This window comes from Eurosta solidaginis, chromosome 5 (genome assembly GCF_040869045.1).
Source record: "Eurosta solidaginis isolate ZX-2024a chromosome 5, ASM4086904v1, whole genome shotgun sequence".
In the NCBI taxonomy this organism is placed as follows: Eukaryota; Metazoa; Arthropoda; class Insecta; order Diptera; family Tephritidae; genus Eurosta; species Eurosta solidaginis.
In genome coordinates, this window is record NC_090323.1 from 219546667 (window position 1) to 219564398 (window position 17732).

Here is a 17732-nt window from a genome sequence, read left to right on the forward strand (position 1 = left end):
CAAAAATTCATTCAAATGCGACTTTAATGAACAACTCGTAGTACCCATCGCTTTCATTGCTTTCTTGACTGTTTGTACGCTACGCTCTGCTTGTCCGTTAGTTGCTGGGTGATATGGCGCTGAATATTTGTGATATTTAACACCAACTGCTGTCAGAAAGTTGTTAAATTCTGCAGAAGTGAAATTTGTTCCATTATCAGAAATGACAGCGGCACGCCGTAAGCCGCAAACACTGCGTCAAACAACGCAATTGTCGCCGTTGCTGTTATAGATTTAGTAACTCTCACTTCTAACCACTTACTGTATGCGTCCGAGATTACCAGCAACATCGCTCCCTCGAAAGGTCCCACATAGTCGATATGAATACGTTCCCATGGTCCCTTGGGATATTCCCAATGATGATTCTCACTTTTTGCCGGTTTGTTTGTTGTCTTGCACATGCATCCCATTGGTTCGCAATATTCTCGATATCATTGTCTATGCCCGGCCAGTATATTAATGAGCGAGCAATCCCTTTCATCATAACAATTCCTAAATGCCCCGTGTGTAAATTGTCAAGCAGTTTGTTTCGATATTTTGGTGGAATACCAACACGATGTTCGAACGTCAAACATCCGGAGGACAACTTATAATTGACTTCTGGGGCTTTGTACCCTGCCCTTTTCAAGCACTGGCCACTTTCCAGTAGTTTAATTATTTTACCCATTCGTTCATCTTTTCTGAACTCTCTTGCTATGTGTTCTGAACTTAGTGGTAATTGGTTGATTTGGCGAATCATGAAGTGGTCGAACTCATCATATTCGTCTAGATTCGTCATGGCTGTCTGCTGCAATTGCTTAATTTGTAATGATTTCGGTGGCCGAAAGTGGGCGCGTGAAAGATAGTCGGCATTCGCGTTCGCCTTTGAGCTCTTGTACACAATCTCGAAATCAAATCTGCTTAAAAAGTCTGCGTATTTCGCCATTCTACTTATGCATAATACTGGAAGCGATTTGTCAGGTTGTAATATTTGTGACAATGGCTTATGATCGGTGATTAGTGTCCAATGACGCGCGTATAAATATTTGACAAATTTCTGAACCGCCCACAGAATTGCCAATGCCTCTTTGTCAATCTGCGGATAGCGTTGTTCTGTAGCATTCAATGTTCGACTTGCGTATGCAATTGGTCGTTCGGTCCCGTTCTCTAAACGGTGTGAAAGCACGGCTCCTAGTCCTGTTGGACTCCCGCCTGTTGCCAGTAGTACAGGTAGTGTTGGATCGTATGGCATCAACACTTGAGGTGAAACCAACGTCTCCTTCAATAGGGCAAACGCTTCGTTTGCCTCCTTAGTCCAGTAAAATTTCTCTCTTTTCAGCATATCCCGCAATGGCCGTGCACTTGTGGCCAAATCTGGAATAAATGCGCTATAATACGTGGTTTTTCCTAAAAACAGCTGTAACTCTTCGAAAGTCGTTGGCTTGGGAGCGTTTAGTACCGCTTCAAAGACACACTTTGACTTGTTCAAATGCAAACCATGTGATTTAATGCGATTTAGTGTCGTTTCCAAAACTATCAGTAGCTGCTCGAAGTTTTCGGCAAACACCAAGATATCATCAAAAAAATCTAAAACATTTGGGACTCCCTGTAACACAGTCTCAATTTTTCTTTTCCAGATAGCTGGAATATTTCCTGCTCCATATACCGCACGAGTAGGTCGTATTAACCCATGCGCCACTGTATTTAATGTCAATACATGCGCAAACTCATCGTCAATTGTTAAATGTGTACATGCATCTGTTATATCTAAGTGACAAAATATTGTAGCGTTTTTCATTATATTAAGCAAATCTTCTGCTTTTGGAATCGGGTGTTCGTCGATGATCATTTTTGGATTGACAGTGGGCTTATAATTACCGGTAATGCGAATACCCCCATTCTTTTTTGCTACTACGTGTGTTGTTGAGGCCCATTCTGAATGCTCCACTCTCTTGTAAAAACCTGACTGAATTTTACGTTCTATTTCCTGGCCATACTCCTCTCTCAGCGCCATCGGTACATCGCGCGCTCGCGCGAAAACTGGTGTTGCTCCAGCTTTGAGCTTTACTTTTGCAGGTGGCCCACTCAACTTCCCAGCTGTCGTACTGAAGATGTCCTCAAAACGTGTAATGAGATGTTGCAGTCGCGTTTGTTAGTTTATTGATAGTTTTGGTGCTGTTGATTTTATAGTATTGATTCGGTTAGACGATGAAAACAGTTCAGTAAAGTTTATTTCTCGTGCGAATTGCGATATCCATTCTCGGCCGCAAAGTGTATCACAATCTCCTTGAACGACATACAAATTAAGTCGTCGTGAAGTTTTCCCCATTGTCGCAGTTACTACGACCCGTCCAATGCAGTTCGCCTTGTGGCCCGTATAGCTTGTAAATCGTCGATCTGTCTTTAACAACCTAAAATTTGGTTTAATCGAACGCAACGTTTTGCAATTCATTACTGCACATGGTGCACCCGTATCTAATTCCATCTGAATTTGTTTCCCATCTATATATATAGGAACCATTTTTCTATCTACTGCATTGCATACATTAACACTGTTTAGTTTTTAAACTGATTCACATTCATTCTCTGAAATCTGATCTAATTTGGTCTTGCACACTTTGGCGATGTGGCCCACTCTTCCACATGCAAAGCATTTGGAATTATTAAATTTGCAGTCTTTTCTAAGGTGCTGCCCCCCACATCCGTAACAATTGGACCCTTTCTCTTTTTCCCTGTGCATCGGTTTTTCGTCACTCGGGTTTTTCGAATTTGTATTTCTTTTTGTTTTAACTGGTGCGTATCCCAGTTTATACGTTGGTTCGCTTGTTTGTATCACCTCTGTGAACTTTAGGTCTGTTGTGGCGTTTTGTGTTGATTCGATTGTATGCGCAATTTCGTATGCTTCAGCAAAATTTTTTGGTTTCTTTGCAATAACTTCATTACAAATAACTCGTGATTTTACGCCATACAACAATTGCTCTAGTATCATTCTATCTAAGAATTCTCCATACTCACAGTGTACAGCCGCTTCTCTTAACCGAAGTGCGAACTTGCAAATCGGCTCTCCCTATTCTTGTTTGTTTTGCCGGAACTTGATACTTTCTGCATAATTATTTCTACAGCCATCAAAATGGCGAATCAAGATATTTTTTTTTCGCTGTAGTTGAGCGAGTCTGGTGTTTTTGAGCTAACAAGAATTTTTAGCGCTGTATTCAGCTCTGCCCCCATGTGCACACGTACGAACTTCTGCTGTTCCGCTTCTGGAACCTTGCTCAACTATAATGCCCAATCTACACGTGTGAAATAATCCTGTACTGAGGATTTTTCTTCCGATTTGTATTCCGTAATACTAGACGGTGGCGGTTTGGGTGACACCGAACGATTTACGTTTGTATTTGCCCCAGCATTCTGTGCAGCCTCCTCCACAGCTCCTCGGATTGCTCTTGCTAGCGCATCCAACACTGTTTTTAAAACCTCCGGTGTAAGGCTCATTTTTAAAATACACTTCTGACACCACTTTTATATATGAGTGTTTATTTAATTAATGAAATAAGTTAATTGTACATTTTAAAGTTAATGCGTAAAAGTATATCAATTGAAAGATAAAAAAGTAATAAAGAAGAAGATAAAGAATGTTCTGGCAACACAGTTGCCAGATGTATATATAAATAATTTATTGTCGTGGCGCTGCCATCTCGTTTCATACATAACATCGGTTAAAGCCACGGACAGTTTTTATACACAGTCGACCGTCTGTCCTTCCGCTCGGCCGTTAATACGATAACTTGAGCAAAAATCGATATATCTTTACTAAACTTAGTTCACGTACTTATCTGAACTCACTTTATCTTGGTATAAAAAATGGACGAAATCCCACTATGACCACGCCCACTTTTTCGACATCGGAAATTGCGAAAAATGAAAAAACGCCATAATTCTATACTATGATCTTTTATGATCGATTCCTTTATTTTACTTCGATATCGCAAGCAACGCGTTGGCTGGGCTTCTTCTCTTCTTTTTACATACTTTTTGGAACCGGAAGTCACCAAACCCTGCTCGACACTTCGTGCTGCCAGATTACTATAATTACATTCAGATAACTTATTCTATTACAGCTCGGTCAACCTGAAAATCGACCTCGATTAATCCATACAATCCTTAATTTCATCCAAATATTCATAATCAGTACAATCACTTACAATTTCTTCTAAATACTCATAATCTGTACAATAATCATTTGACATAGAGTCAGCAGGACTATCAATGTTGCCTTCCAAATCCACACCTTGACCAGGCTCTAACCACTTCTTCATGCGACTTGAATTACATTATTGTATGGTATTTGAGTAACTTGACAATTTTCAATATCTTTGAACTTCACGGAACTTGGGGGTGGGGAGGGAGGGATGGCCTGAAGGTTTAATGTGGCCACATAAATCGTTCCCGAGATGGCCGAGGTAGCACCTTAATGGACGGAAATGGGACCTTCGATGTCGTAGGCGGAGCACGCTACCACTCCACGGCGGCCGCCCCGTGCTGATATTGGACAATGATTTTATTGTCCCACCCGTCACTCATGCAAACTGTTAACTTTTCGCGTAAACTACATACATAAAAAAGTAATATATTGTAAGGAATATTAGCATGACTATGATGTTAGTAAATAATCACAACAACAAAAAAAGCAAGCAGCCACACTTATGTACCATTACACATTAAAGCAAGCAGCCAGACTTATGTACAATGCAACGAAGCATATTCCATACACATAACCAGCAGATTGAAGCAGAGAGATTATTTCCAACATACATATATGTGGTCGGTAGCTAATAACAGAAGTTCTTACTCACATATACACACGCATATTGCTAGACGAAAAGCATAAACTACAGATATACATGTAAAAATAAAATAAGTGTAAGGCGCGATAACCTCTGAAGAGATCTAAGGCCGAGCTTCTCTTCCAATTTGCGCCGTGCTCCTCTTGATTTTACCTACAAATTGGCCGGACGGGACCTACATGTTCCCTGCAAAAATCGCGAGTACTCCATGCATGCATGTGTATGGAATACTCGCTATGGACCAACCGAGTGCTCCAAAATTAACCACAATCCATACAAAAAATATGGTCCAATTAACATTGCGATGTCCTAGGACTGGACCATATACTCCAGCGATCAGAGAAATCCATGGAGTACTCACAGTCCAATAAACGTCGTGTAGTGATTACAATCGTTAAAAACGAGCAATTATCGGCTTACAATATGTTCGTGTAGAAACATGAGTTGGTCCATTGCTGCATTACAGTGGTCCATTGGTGCATTACAGTTGGTCCATTGCTGCATTACAGTGGAGTATAATGGTAAGTACTCCAGTGGACCACATGGTCCAGTCCTAGGACATCGCAGTGTTAATTGGACTATATTTTTGTATGAATTGTAGTTAATTTTGGAGCACCCGCTTGGTCCATAGCGAGTACTCCATACATGCATGCATGGAGTACTCGCGATTTTTGCAGGGCTCCTGTTCCTTTTTACTGTTGAGTTAGTAACGTTAGCCATTAGACCTGCTGATATAGTTTGACTTACATTCTTTATTTTAATTTCGAAGCTGCTCACTTTATGCTAAATATCGATTTGTTTCGTATTGATTCGGGATAACTAAATTAAGGTTCGTTTTCGTGACAAACAAAAAAGAAACTATACAAATAAATTTACACTATAAACTATTGCTACTAAATTATCTATACTATATACTTTTTCGCACATCATTGCTTGGCTTCCTTCGACTTTCCAGCCACTGCCGTTTCCGTCTCGTCACGTGGGCGTCGCTTTTGTTCCGCCACTGGTCGTAAGTATGTTATACTTCCACCACCCATTGCCGTCGCAGTTTGTCCATCATCAGGCGCAATATTTGGCGATGGCTCCGATGGTTGAGCTTGATATCCTCTACGTGGACCATATTGTTGGGCTATGCGTTGCATAAGCTGCGCATAATCTAAGGGCTGATTGCGTAACTCAGGATGTTCCTTGATGTATTGCTCATATGGTACCGGAACTGGTACAGGCACTGCTGTGACGGGATAACCTGCGTCAATCAATGCCTGGAATTCGCTTTGAGTCAAGGGCTTGCCGCCAGGTTGGGGCAATTGTAATTGACGTACATCTTCAATGGACTTTGATGGTTTGACTGCTGAGGTGCTACGAGAAGGTGTAGCAATGCCTGTACCTTGTGAAACAAAAATACTTGATTGGGAAGGAGCGGATGGAACGTACTGTCGTGGTGCGTGGTGTTGTTGCTGTGGTAACGGTGAAGGTGCTTGCGGCTGTAATTGTTGCTGCAGTTGCTGTGGTTGCTGTTGCTGCTGTTGCTGCTCGTGAGAGGGATTATTTGGATCCAAAGGACTGGGGTGAAACTGAGTGGGTTGTTGTTGTGAATTCTGTCCGTTAGATTGTTCATAATATAAATGTGGATGCAGATATTTAGCAGCAGCTGGTACATTGGGATAATTTGGTGGTTCTTTTTCGCGCAACTTTGGTGAGGATGTAGATACCTTTGAACCATATTGTTTCGAGCGTTGAGTTTTAGGTCTTGCTGTGGGTGTAAGTTCCTGATAGAAATACTGTGTAGGCTGCTGCTGTTGTGCGGCAGTCGGCGCTTGAGTAGGTGGATATACAACCGGTCCCAATTTTTTCGATTCAACAATGTGTTGCGGTATTTGGGTGGCGTAAATAGGCTGCGGTTGCTGCGAGTTACTGAATTTGAAGAGAGATGGTATAAATGGTTGATTGTTGGCATCCACTAGCGGTGTGGGTGTGGGTTGTGATGTATAAACTTTCTGTTGTACGGCGTATGGACGTGGGCGCGGACGTGGTATTGGATGTGGCTGAAGTTCTTGTTGTGGCGCATGATGATGTATCACACCAGAGGGTTCGTTAGAATTGTCGGTCAAATGGGAGATTGATGGCTTATTCGCGGCGAGCAGTTTTTCGATTTCACTCTCTAGCGAAGATTTGGCTAGTGGATGATTTTGTAAAGTTTTATAATTCACTTGTGGCTGGTAATAAGCAAGCTGCGGTGGTATGTGTGAAGGTGGTTGTGGTGCTGGTGGTTGCGGAGCTTCTTGTGCCGGTTCGGCAGTTTGCGGTTCACTTTGCTGTAGCTGCATTTGCGATTGTGGTTGGGGCAAATACCTGGGGCCGCCACGATGACGCGGCACGTATTGCACATATTGAGGTTGTGCTGGCTGTTCTGCAAGTGCCTGCTGTTGTGGTGCTTGTTGACGGTAAAGACCTAAACCTTGACCTACACGTTCCGTGGGTTGCGGCGCTTTGCTGGGTAGTGGTGCTGGTGCAGCTTGTTGTTGACGATATTGAGCTTCGTGGTAGGCTCGCGCGCGTAATTCTTCCTCCAAAAGCTTAAGAAACTCTTCTTCGGGTATTATCTGATAAGGTTGCTGCGGTGAACCAGTTTGACCAACAGGTGCTAAATATTGTTGTTGATGTTGTGGTGCAGCCAGGTGATAGCGTTGAGCAATCTGTTGTAATGGTGGTGCTGCATAGTGTGGCGCTTGAGCGGAGGTGGGATTAGGCGCTTGTATAGCAATTGCATAACGTTGTTCGGCCTCCTCCGCATTATTGCGGTATGTTTGGGGCGCTAAGTGCACGCGGCCCGATTTGGAAGATTTTTTCGTTTGGTGTGGTTTACCCGTTAGCTCAGAGGCGCTTGCCGATGATTTTGGATTATTGCGATTGATGTCTTGTAGATACGCAAAATGTTGTATCTGCAATGAGAAAAATAAAGGAGCTTTTAGCAAGATTATCAATGTTGCTCGCTATTTAAGTAAATTTGTATTAAAAATAAAAATCAAGTAAAGTTTTTGTTATTCCAACCCTCCAGAGGTGTACCTGCTCTGATACAGAGCTTTTGACATGGCCCACCAGTTTGTCTGTTCTTAGCCAGTATATACTCGTATTTAATAGATATTCACTGTGCCATGACTTAATTTAGTTTCGGAATTATTTTTAAACTATTTTGGTATAATCTTGTGACTATATCTGGATAATTTCGGGATTGTTATCAGGATCACTTCGGAAGTTTGGGTCAATTTCGTGAATAATCGATAGCTCTTCGGGAAGGTTTTCACGATCTTTCAAGACTGTTTCGGAAAATCTTCGGGAATATCCCATCATCATTTAGTGATACTTGTGGGATGAATTAGGGATCATTCGTCAATTGCTTTGGGATAAGTTTGGAAATGATTCGGATTAAATTCCGGGACTAAATCCCTATTATTTTGAAATCATTTTGTTTGTGAATGATTTTGAAACTATTTTGGTGTAATTTCGTGACTATATCGGGATAATTTCACAATTGTTTTTAGGATCACTTTAGAACCATTTCACGACATACTCACTGTAATTTCGTGAGATTTGAGGAATATATCGATACATTTTCTAAAATACTTTGAGGATTCAATCCGGATTGTTTTAAAAAAATTGGTGATATAATTTTGCGACTATTTAGGGATTATTAGGGCTATTTCGGGAGTACCTCAGGATTGTTTGAGGATTGCTTTCGGATTCATTTTTGAGGACCAGATAGGGACTGTTTTCAGATCATTTTAATATTGTTCTGGATTGTTTCGGGATCATAGAAACGGAGTTGAAGATCATTGCGGGACTTTGGCACGATCATATAGTTAGAGAATATTAACAGAAAAATTGCAGGATTGTTTTCGAATCTTTCAGGATTGTTTTCGGGTTCACTTCGTGACTATACCCTGATAGTTTTGGGTATGTTTTATTATAACTTCGGAACTATTTTGGGATTAGTTTGGTAATCTCGCTATCGATATTTCTGAGACTATTTGCGTATAAATACCAGACGCGAGGGCCATCACTCTTTCATATCTGGAATGTTTTGGGGATAGTTTCGAGAATCTTTTAGGACTGTGTTTGGTGTCGTTTGCGGATAAATTACAGACGCGAGGGCTATCATTCTTTCATATCGGGACTGTTTTCGCGATAGTTTCGAGAATGTTTTAGGTTGGTTTTAATATCGTTTCGGACCTATCAGTATATCATTTCGCGCCTTTGTTTGTGATTATTTTTATGTTGTTTATTATAGATTATTTCGGGATTGCTTTCGGATAATTTCGGGACAGTGTCGGATCAGATCGGAACTAGCTCCAGGACATTTCGGAATTGTTTAAAGATCATATCCGGACTATTTGGAATATAATTTTAGGATTGGTTTCAATGTCATTTACGGTCATTTGATGACTGTGATGGGATTGTTTTCTGGATTGTTCTAGGGATTATTTCCACACTATTTGTGGAGTGTTCCGATACCACCATGTCTGGATCATATCGAGATTATCTTCGAAACACATAGGGTACGTTTTCGTTATCGGACTATTCTGAGATTCTTATAAGGATCATATACACTGGTGCTAGTAAAATCAACAAATCGGTCTGTTGTTCTTGACTTAACGGAGATTCGGTGAAATTGATCGAATTATGGTTAATTCGACCGATTTCTTTGTCAAGCGAACAAAATAGTTTAGTAATTTCAACAGAAGAGAAATTGTCGCTCTTAAGTTAACAAAATTCTGCAAAATTGACAGATTCCTAATCAATCTAACTGATTTTTTTGTTAACACAACTGATCTCACTGGTCATTTCAACAGCGATCAACAGTCAATACATGAGCAAATTTCAAAGAGAATTTTACGCTCACTGCGCTCTCTACTTTGTATTTATGTATGCTGTGTACTATATGTAGCACATATTTACGTATGTATATGACGGCCGCCGTGGTGTGATGGTAGCGTGCTCCGCCTACCACACCGAAGACCCTGTGTTCGCACCCTGGGCAAAGCAACATACAAATTTTAGAAATAAGGGTTTTCAATTAGAAGAAAATTTTCCCAAGCGGGGTAGCTCCTCGGCACTGTTCGGCAAGCACTCCGAGTGTATTTCTGCCATGAAAAGATCTCAGTGAAAACTCATCTGCCTTGCAAATGCCGCAACATAGGTACTTTCGTACAAAGCTCTCGCAACAACTTTTTTTGTTCATTTGACTACTAAAACGGTCAATTACGAATCAACGATTTGTGCGCAGTTGATTCAACATCTTGTTGCGATAGATAAAAATTGACAAAAATTTCGGTTGAACTGACCCGTATTTCGGTTGATTTTACCAGTCTTTTTCTTTCAGTGTAGGGACTAGTTCAGGATCATGATCATTTGCTTCGGGTATCTTCTGCATTGCTGGAAAAGTCTTATATTATAAAATTCTCGTGTCACATTGTTTGTGTTTGACCTCCTTCGAAACGGCTCTACCGATTTTTATGAAATTGTGTGAGCATATTGTGCAGGTCTGAGAATCGGATCTTATCTATTTTTAATATCCCAATTCTTTTTTAGAAAGAATTTTTTGTGTGAGCAGCGTGGACGTTAAAAGAAACAGTATTGAAAAAGAAATTTCTAGCACATACCGTTACAACGGTAATAATCAAATAAAAGCAGCGGAAATGCTCTCGTGAGTTGAATTACTGAAGACAAAACGGCATGCATATTTGATTGTAACTGCTCGCCGAGCAAAATATATTAAAAGAAAAAGAGCTTAAAAAACTAACGGGAGAGCAAATTGTTTTTGTATTATTGCAAATTCTCTTCGCCAGAAGTGAAAGAAAAATACCAAAAATATAAGCTTTAAAAACATCAACAACAGTTCGATCAGCGATCCAATCATTAACATATACCTACATACATAGAACGCGTATTTAATTGAATTCAGAGCAGTGACAACAACAACTAAAACTAAAAAATACCAATAACAGTGACAACTGAGTTTAGTTTTGTATGAATTTAATGGAGCACCAATGACCAAACATTGTATAACGAAAATTGGAAAATTTCAATAAAGGGAGAAGGACTACTGCAAAACTAAACTTTTGAAAGCAGCGGAGTGCATTTTCACAAACTACTGTCATACGTGATTTGCATTGCACAGTATATTGTCCAATTTCATCAATAAATTTTAAAGCCATTGCACAATACATTGTCCAATTTCATCAATCAATTTTAAAGCCATTGCACAATATTAAAACCATCGTCAAATTTCATCAATCAATATTAAAGCAATTACACAATTTAAAAGGGAACAAAATTTTGGAAGAAGAATTTTGAGGTTGGTTTGTTTTAAGTTAAATATATATATATTGTTTATTTAAATAGTTATTATCTATATATATAAAAAGAAGTGTACATTTTGATTGTCACTCCATAACTCGAGAACGGATAGAAAGATTCCCATTAAATTTTTAGGAAAGATACAGGAAGGAGAGATGGTTAGTTGATTTTGAAATCCCAAATCGGTATAGCCATTCTTGAGTTATAATTTTTTTTAGAAACATACTATATAAAAGAAAGTCGTGTTAGTTACACGCATAACTCAAGAACGGATGATCCAATTTGGCTGAAAATTGGTGGAGAGGTAGCTTATAACCAGGGAACAGGCATACGATACTTTTTATCCCGTTCTGGCTAGGAGCTTGAGATCAAAACGTGGACTTGGGTAATCCTGGGATGTGTTTGTACAATATGGGTATCAAATGGAATCTGTTTATGAGTACTTTGATACTGAGTATTTTTCGTACCCCTGGGTGACTCGGGTATCGAGATATAGGCCAAAACGTGGACCCGGGACCCCTAGAATGTGTTTATACAATATGGATATCAAATGAAAGCTGTCGCTGAGTGCTTTACTGCAGGGTAGTTTTCATACCTATTGGTGACTAGGGTCTCGAGATATAGGCCAAAACGTGGACCAGGGCACCCCTAGAATGTTTTTATACAATTGGATATCAAATGAAAGCTGTTGATGAGTGCTTTAGTACAGGGTAGTTTTCATACCTATTGGTGACTAGGGTCTCGAGATATATGCCAAAACGTGGACATGGGCACCCCTAAAATGTGTTTATACAAAATGGATATCAAATGAAAGCTGTTGATGAGTGCTTTAGTACAGGGTAATTTTCATATCCCTGGGTGACTAGGGTCTCGAGATAAAGGCCAAAATGTGGATCAGGGAAATACTAGGATGTGTTTTTACATTATGGGTATCAAATTGAAGCTGTTGAAGTGTGATTTAGTGCAGAGTAATTTTTGTATCGCTGTGTGACTAGGGTCTCGAGATATAGGCCAAAACGTGGACCCGGATACCCCTAGAAGGTGTGTGTAATATGGATAGCAAATGAAAGCTATTGCTGAGAGCTTTAAAGTAATTTCCATTGTAATATTCGATTTAGTAGCATCAACCTGGCAAAACTGATAAATAAGCATGCGAAGCCGAAATAAAGACATGAATTAATAATACCCACATACCTATATATGTACCTATGTACGTCCTATTCCATTTGTCTGAAATTTGGTGTATTAATTTGCCTGTATTTACGATCCTTTTTTCCGGGAACAAGACCAGAGACGGACTGGGACTGGGATTAGAACCACCCTCTGGGACTGGCAATAAGAGATGAAGGAGAAAGAGAAGAACTTGAGAGAAGAGAAAAGAGGGTAGGAGAAGGAGACTGAGAAAGAGATAGAGTGAGACGAAATAGAGATAGATGAATCGAAAAAGGCGGAGGGAGGAGTGAATAAAAGGTTAAGAAAAATATAAGAGGGGGGAGGCAGAGTTAGACGGAACGAGCTTATTAAGATGTATGCAGATAGACCAAATTTAGGGCAGAACAACGTCTGCCTGGTCTGCTAGTAGAATATAAATATTTTTAATATTGATATTTAATATTTTACTAAATTTGTAAATTCCTTCTTCAATTTAGTTAAAATGTTTCATTCTCCACGACACAATACACACACTTCTACATTCACACAAAATTTAAATGATTCGCTTATTGATTTACAGAATAATTCTTCTCAAGAAGAATTAGTAAATCCAAATGCAAATCAAAATAATTCTGAAATTTGTGCTACATCTGTCAAACTTCTACAATTTTGGACTAGTTGTCCAGAAGCGTGGTTTATACACGGTGAAACACAATTTAGCACCAAAAATATAACTCAAGAGAATACCAAATACGAACACATTATAACAGCACTTCCACAAGACGTAATAGTAACAATTTTAGCTTTTACCCAAAACCCTCCCCTCAGTAACAAGTTTAGTGAACTCAAAAAAGTTTTAATAGAAAGACATTCTCTTAGTGAAAATTTCGGTATTACCCGCGTTTAAATTTCCTCATACGAAACGTTCAGACATAATTCTCAATGCAGCTAATGGCTCAACAATTGCCACTTATGGGAAAATGCTTTTAAACGTAAATTTAGGTTTAAGACGTGAATTTCCCTTTACATTTTTGTTTGCGGATATAGCCAAGCCAATAATTGGCGCTGAGTTTCTTTGTAAATATGGTCTTCTTATTGACATTAAACATAAACGTTTAGTAGATCCATTAACCAATCTCTCAGTTAATACAGTATCCTAATTTTGTGATATTCCATTGCCTAAATTATTTGTGGTTGACAATAAATTTACAAAATTATTAAAAGAGTTTCCGTCACTTATTTCAGAGCCAGATTATACTAAACCTGTTAAACATACAACAGTACATCGACTTGTAACAGAAGGTAGTCTTCCATTTTCTAAGCTCAGGCGCTTAGATCCGGTAAAATAAAAAGTCGCGAAAACGGAGTTTGATTTCTTAGTTAAAACAGGCATTTGTCGGCCTTCAAATTCTTCAGTAGCATCACCACTTCACCTTGTACCTAAAAAAGAGTTGAATGATTGGCGTCCATGTGGTGATTTTAGAAGATTGAATATTGTAACTGTTCCCGATCGTTATCCCTTACCTCACATTCAAGATTTTTATATGAACCTTCATAATAAAAATATATTTTCAAAATTAGATTTAGTTAGGGCATATCACCAAATTCCTATGGCTGAAGAAGATATTTATAAAGCTGCTATTACAACTCCTTTCGGTATGTTTGAATTCATGAGAATGCCTTTCGGACTTAGAAATTCTGCACAAACCTTTCAAAGATTCATAAATGAGGTAGTAGGTGACTTAGATTTTGTATACGCTTATATCGACGACTTACTTATTGCAAGTAAAGACGAAGCACAACATTTAAAAGATTTATATATCCTTTTTCAACGCCTTACAGAGTACGGTTTAAACATTAAACCAAGTACATGTACTTTTGGTGTACCTAGTATCGATTTTTTAGGACATAACATTTCTGGAACAGGTATTCGACCTTCTGATGAAAAGGTATCAGCTATTCGCAATTTCGAACGTCCAAAATCAGTTAAACAGACACAAAAATTTATTGGGATGGTAAATTATTATCATAGATACATTCCAAAACTAGCAGAATTTACAAACAAAATTTATGATCTAATTAACAAAGTAAGTAAGAAACGTGACAAATCTTTGGTATGGGACGAGAATTCGAATGAAGTTTTTGAATGCATTAAAGATAAATTTGCATCTACGATATTGTTAAATCATTTCAACAAAGATGCTAAATTATCTTTAACAGTAGATGCATCTAACACAGCGATTGGGGGCGTTATACAACAAAATTATAATAGTAAAATTGAACACATAAACATTTTTAACAATAAAAACAATGCAAATAGCACGCGAAAATTATTTCGGTTTCTAATGGTTCACTTTTTTCAAAAGAAAGTTGATTTTAATTGTGTTTTTATGCACCAAATCTTCAAACTAAAAACAAAATTTTCATTTGTCAGAAAAAAATAAAGAAAAAACGGCCGAATGTCAAAAAAAGCTATCGAAATACAAACTGGCTCGTTTGTTTTTAATGAACTAGGTTGTATTTTTCTTGTATTTCGTTAGTTTTTTGAAATATAGTTTACACACTTACACCAATACTGAAGCCGTATTAGGAGCGAGAACGACAAAAAATTGAAGATAAAATACAAGAAAAAATACACGAAAATAAAGTAGTGTCATATAAGTATTACTGAATAACGAAATCGCAAATAAAGGGAAGGCAAGTGTGGTTAAAGCGGCCACCGTGGTGTGATGGTAGAGTGCTCCGCCTACCACACCGTATGCCCTGGGTTCACACCCCGGGCAAAGCAACATCAAAATTTTAGAAATAAGGTTTTTCAATTAGAAGAAAATTTTTCTAAGCGGGGTCGCCCCTCGGCAGTGTTTGGCAAGCGCTCCGGGTGTATTTCTGCCATGAAAAGCTCTCAGTGAAAACTCATCTGCCTTGCAGATGCCGTTCGGAGTCGGCATAAAACATGTAGGTCCCGTCCGGCCACTTTGTAGGGAAAATCAAGAGGATCACGACGCAAATTGGAAGAGAAGCTCGGCCTTAGATCTCTTCGGAGGTTATCGCGCCTTACATTTATTTATTTTTTTTTTTTATTTAAGTGTGGTTAAAAAAGTTAGTGAATTCCACTACTGAAGGTATAAAACAAAACGCATAATGAAAAATTCGTCTCATTTTCGCGCCTGTCTGTTGTCAGCCTTAGTTTGACAAAATTGGCCACTCTAAGGTACATACAGTACCATAAGTTTATTCTGGGTGTATTAATTATATTTCGAGCACCTTAAGGTGTAGCATACACTCATCTCTAAATTACCTTAAAAGTTAATGTGGCAAACAAATTATTAGATATTCGCATTTAGACAGTGCACTTAACCATCCGACACGAGCAACAACAAAACATACACTAATTTTAACGCCTTAGCTAAACGTAAGTTCTTTTCAAACAAGATTAACCATATTTCGGTGAGAATTTTGTGGCATCTAAAATTATAAGTAAAAACATATATCCCGCAACCAATCAAACTAGTTGTAAAAGTTTCAATGACTAGTTTCAAAATGTATTTCTTATTTAAAAACCATAGTTCTGTTATGATGAGGTTAGGTAGGATAAGTTCTCAGCTCATATTATGGCCAACAAGTTTAAGCTGTTCACATGAGAGTTTTCCAACCCAGGAGCATATGCCAAAAATTTGAATTAGCAGTTGGTGTATGCTAGATATTTTTTTGGAGTCTTCGATATCAGTCAAAAGTAGAATGTGAACTAGTTTGTTTTTTCCTCTTTAGTTTTATGTTCACTGCAGGAATTATGCACCCATACATACACACCCTCATAAGATGATAAAATTTATTTATATGTAGATAAAATGTGTATGGTAACTGTAGATACTTATAAATGAGGTCGCAATGTGGCGAGGAACAAAGTGATTGAAGCCGAGCCCGCGCTGGATTTTGCGAACAAAACGGTTGATTAACGACAGTTTAGATGTGGGTAGATTGTAGATGTGTAGTTGATATTTCCATTTAAAATTAATAAAAAAGTCAAAACCATTTTCATTAAAATTAATGCATTTTAAAATTCTATGCCGTGAAAATGAACTTAATCAAAATATTTCACGATTTTAAATACACATACATTCACTTTCCAGCCAACTCCAAAGAAACAACAAGGGCCGTCAACCCTACAAAAAATGACTTCTTCCTAAAACACCTTTTTTTCTTGGACGTTGGGACAGCGCACTGCCCTCAAGAGGCCCAATGAAATCAGTCTTACTCACAGCAGCCCAACAATCTATTTGTCTGCACATTAGGGGAACGAAATTCCTAATCGAAGATTACTCTCCAAAAACTCTGTGTACAGAAAGTCTTTCGGCAAGAAAACAAGGGCAGTGAAACATTACGCGTTCCGCGTTTTCCAAATCGATGGGGCGGTTAGTATATAAAGGATCCTCCTCTGTCCTACGCTTATGTAGATATTCCTTGAAGCCGCCGTGCCCACTCAATATCTGCGTAAGGTGGTAGTTTAGTTCGCCGTACTTACTGAAGCATCTTATCAACTGTCACCGGATATAGAGGATGCGTGTAACACCGTTGTTTCACCAGCCCCTAATAATGTCAAACTAGAAGAATCATCCAAAATAATCTGGTAAGCGTATTTAAATGTAGCAACTTCGAATATCCTTTAGGTTAGGTTGCACTGACTGGTACCATTCCATTAATTTGGAATCGTCGGTATACATTTGTATCGCCTCGTCCGCCATTTGAGCGTCCTTGCGCCAACCTTGCACCTCTATGGTGGCTCTAAGAGAACCATTGAAGCGCAGGTAGGGAACTAGGTAGTCTGTCCGCACAACATCTGATTACGCTATACCACTATGACCGTATGGTTTACGTTTAAGCTGACACGAGGCATTGAGTCTCATGGTTGTTTTAAGTTCTCCCTTTATGAGGATGAGCATTGATAGCCCTCATACCCCCTAAACATTTTTAAGGTACTGTCTTTTTCGAGTGGCCGTCCGCTAAACAAGAACTCCATAGTAGAGAATGGGCTTTCCAGTTGCGGTAAATATCCCATGAGAGAGATGGCTTATACCCTAGCATTCTTTAACATATATAAAGTGCCGTGTTGTTGTTGTTGTATTAATGATAAGGACACTCCCGCAGGTTTTGGGGGTGTTATCGGCGTTGATGGTCTCTTGCCAGATATAGATCCGGTGCGTTCCGGTAACAAAGCACCATTAAGCTACTAGCCCGACCACCAGAGGAACGATTAATATGACCACATTAAACCTTCTAGGCCATACCGCCCCTTGAGGAGGTTGAGGTCGCCAGAGCCTCGCCGGCTAAATAGTTTAAGATACATTCCTATTTGTAACAAGA

The 17732-nt window shown here is 39.0% G+C and overlaps 1 protein-coding gene across 1 annotated transcript in view; it reads right to left on the reverse strand.

Moving 5' to 3' along the window:
• Positions 1-5594: 5594 nt before the first annotated feature.
• Positions 5595-17732, reverse strand: part of LOC137252542 (transcription factor SPT20 homolog) — a 45634-nt gene continuing 33496 nt past the window's right edge. Inside the window, exon 3 of the mRNA XM_067788433.1 lies at positions 5595-7804. Coding sequence (XP_067644534.1) covers positions 5789-7804 — 2016 coding nt within the window. The 3' untranslated portion in view covers positions 5595-5788. The remainder of the gene's footprint in view (positions 7805-17732) is intronic.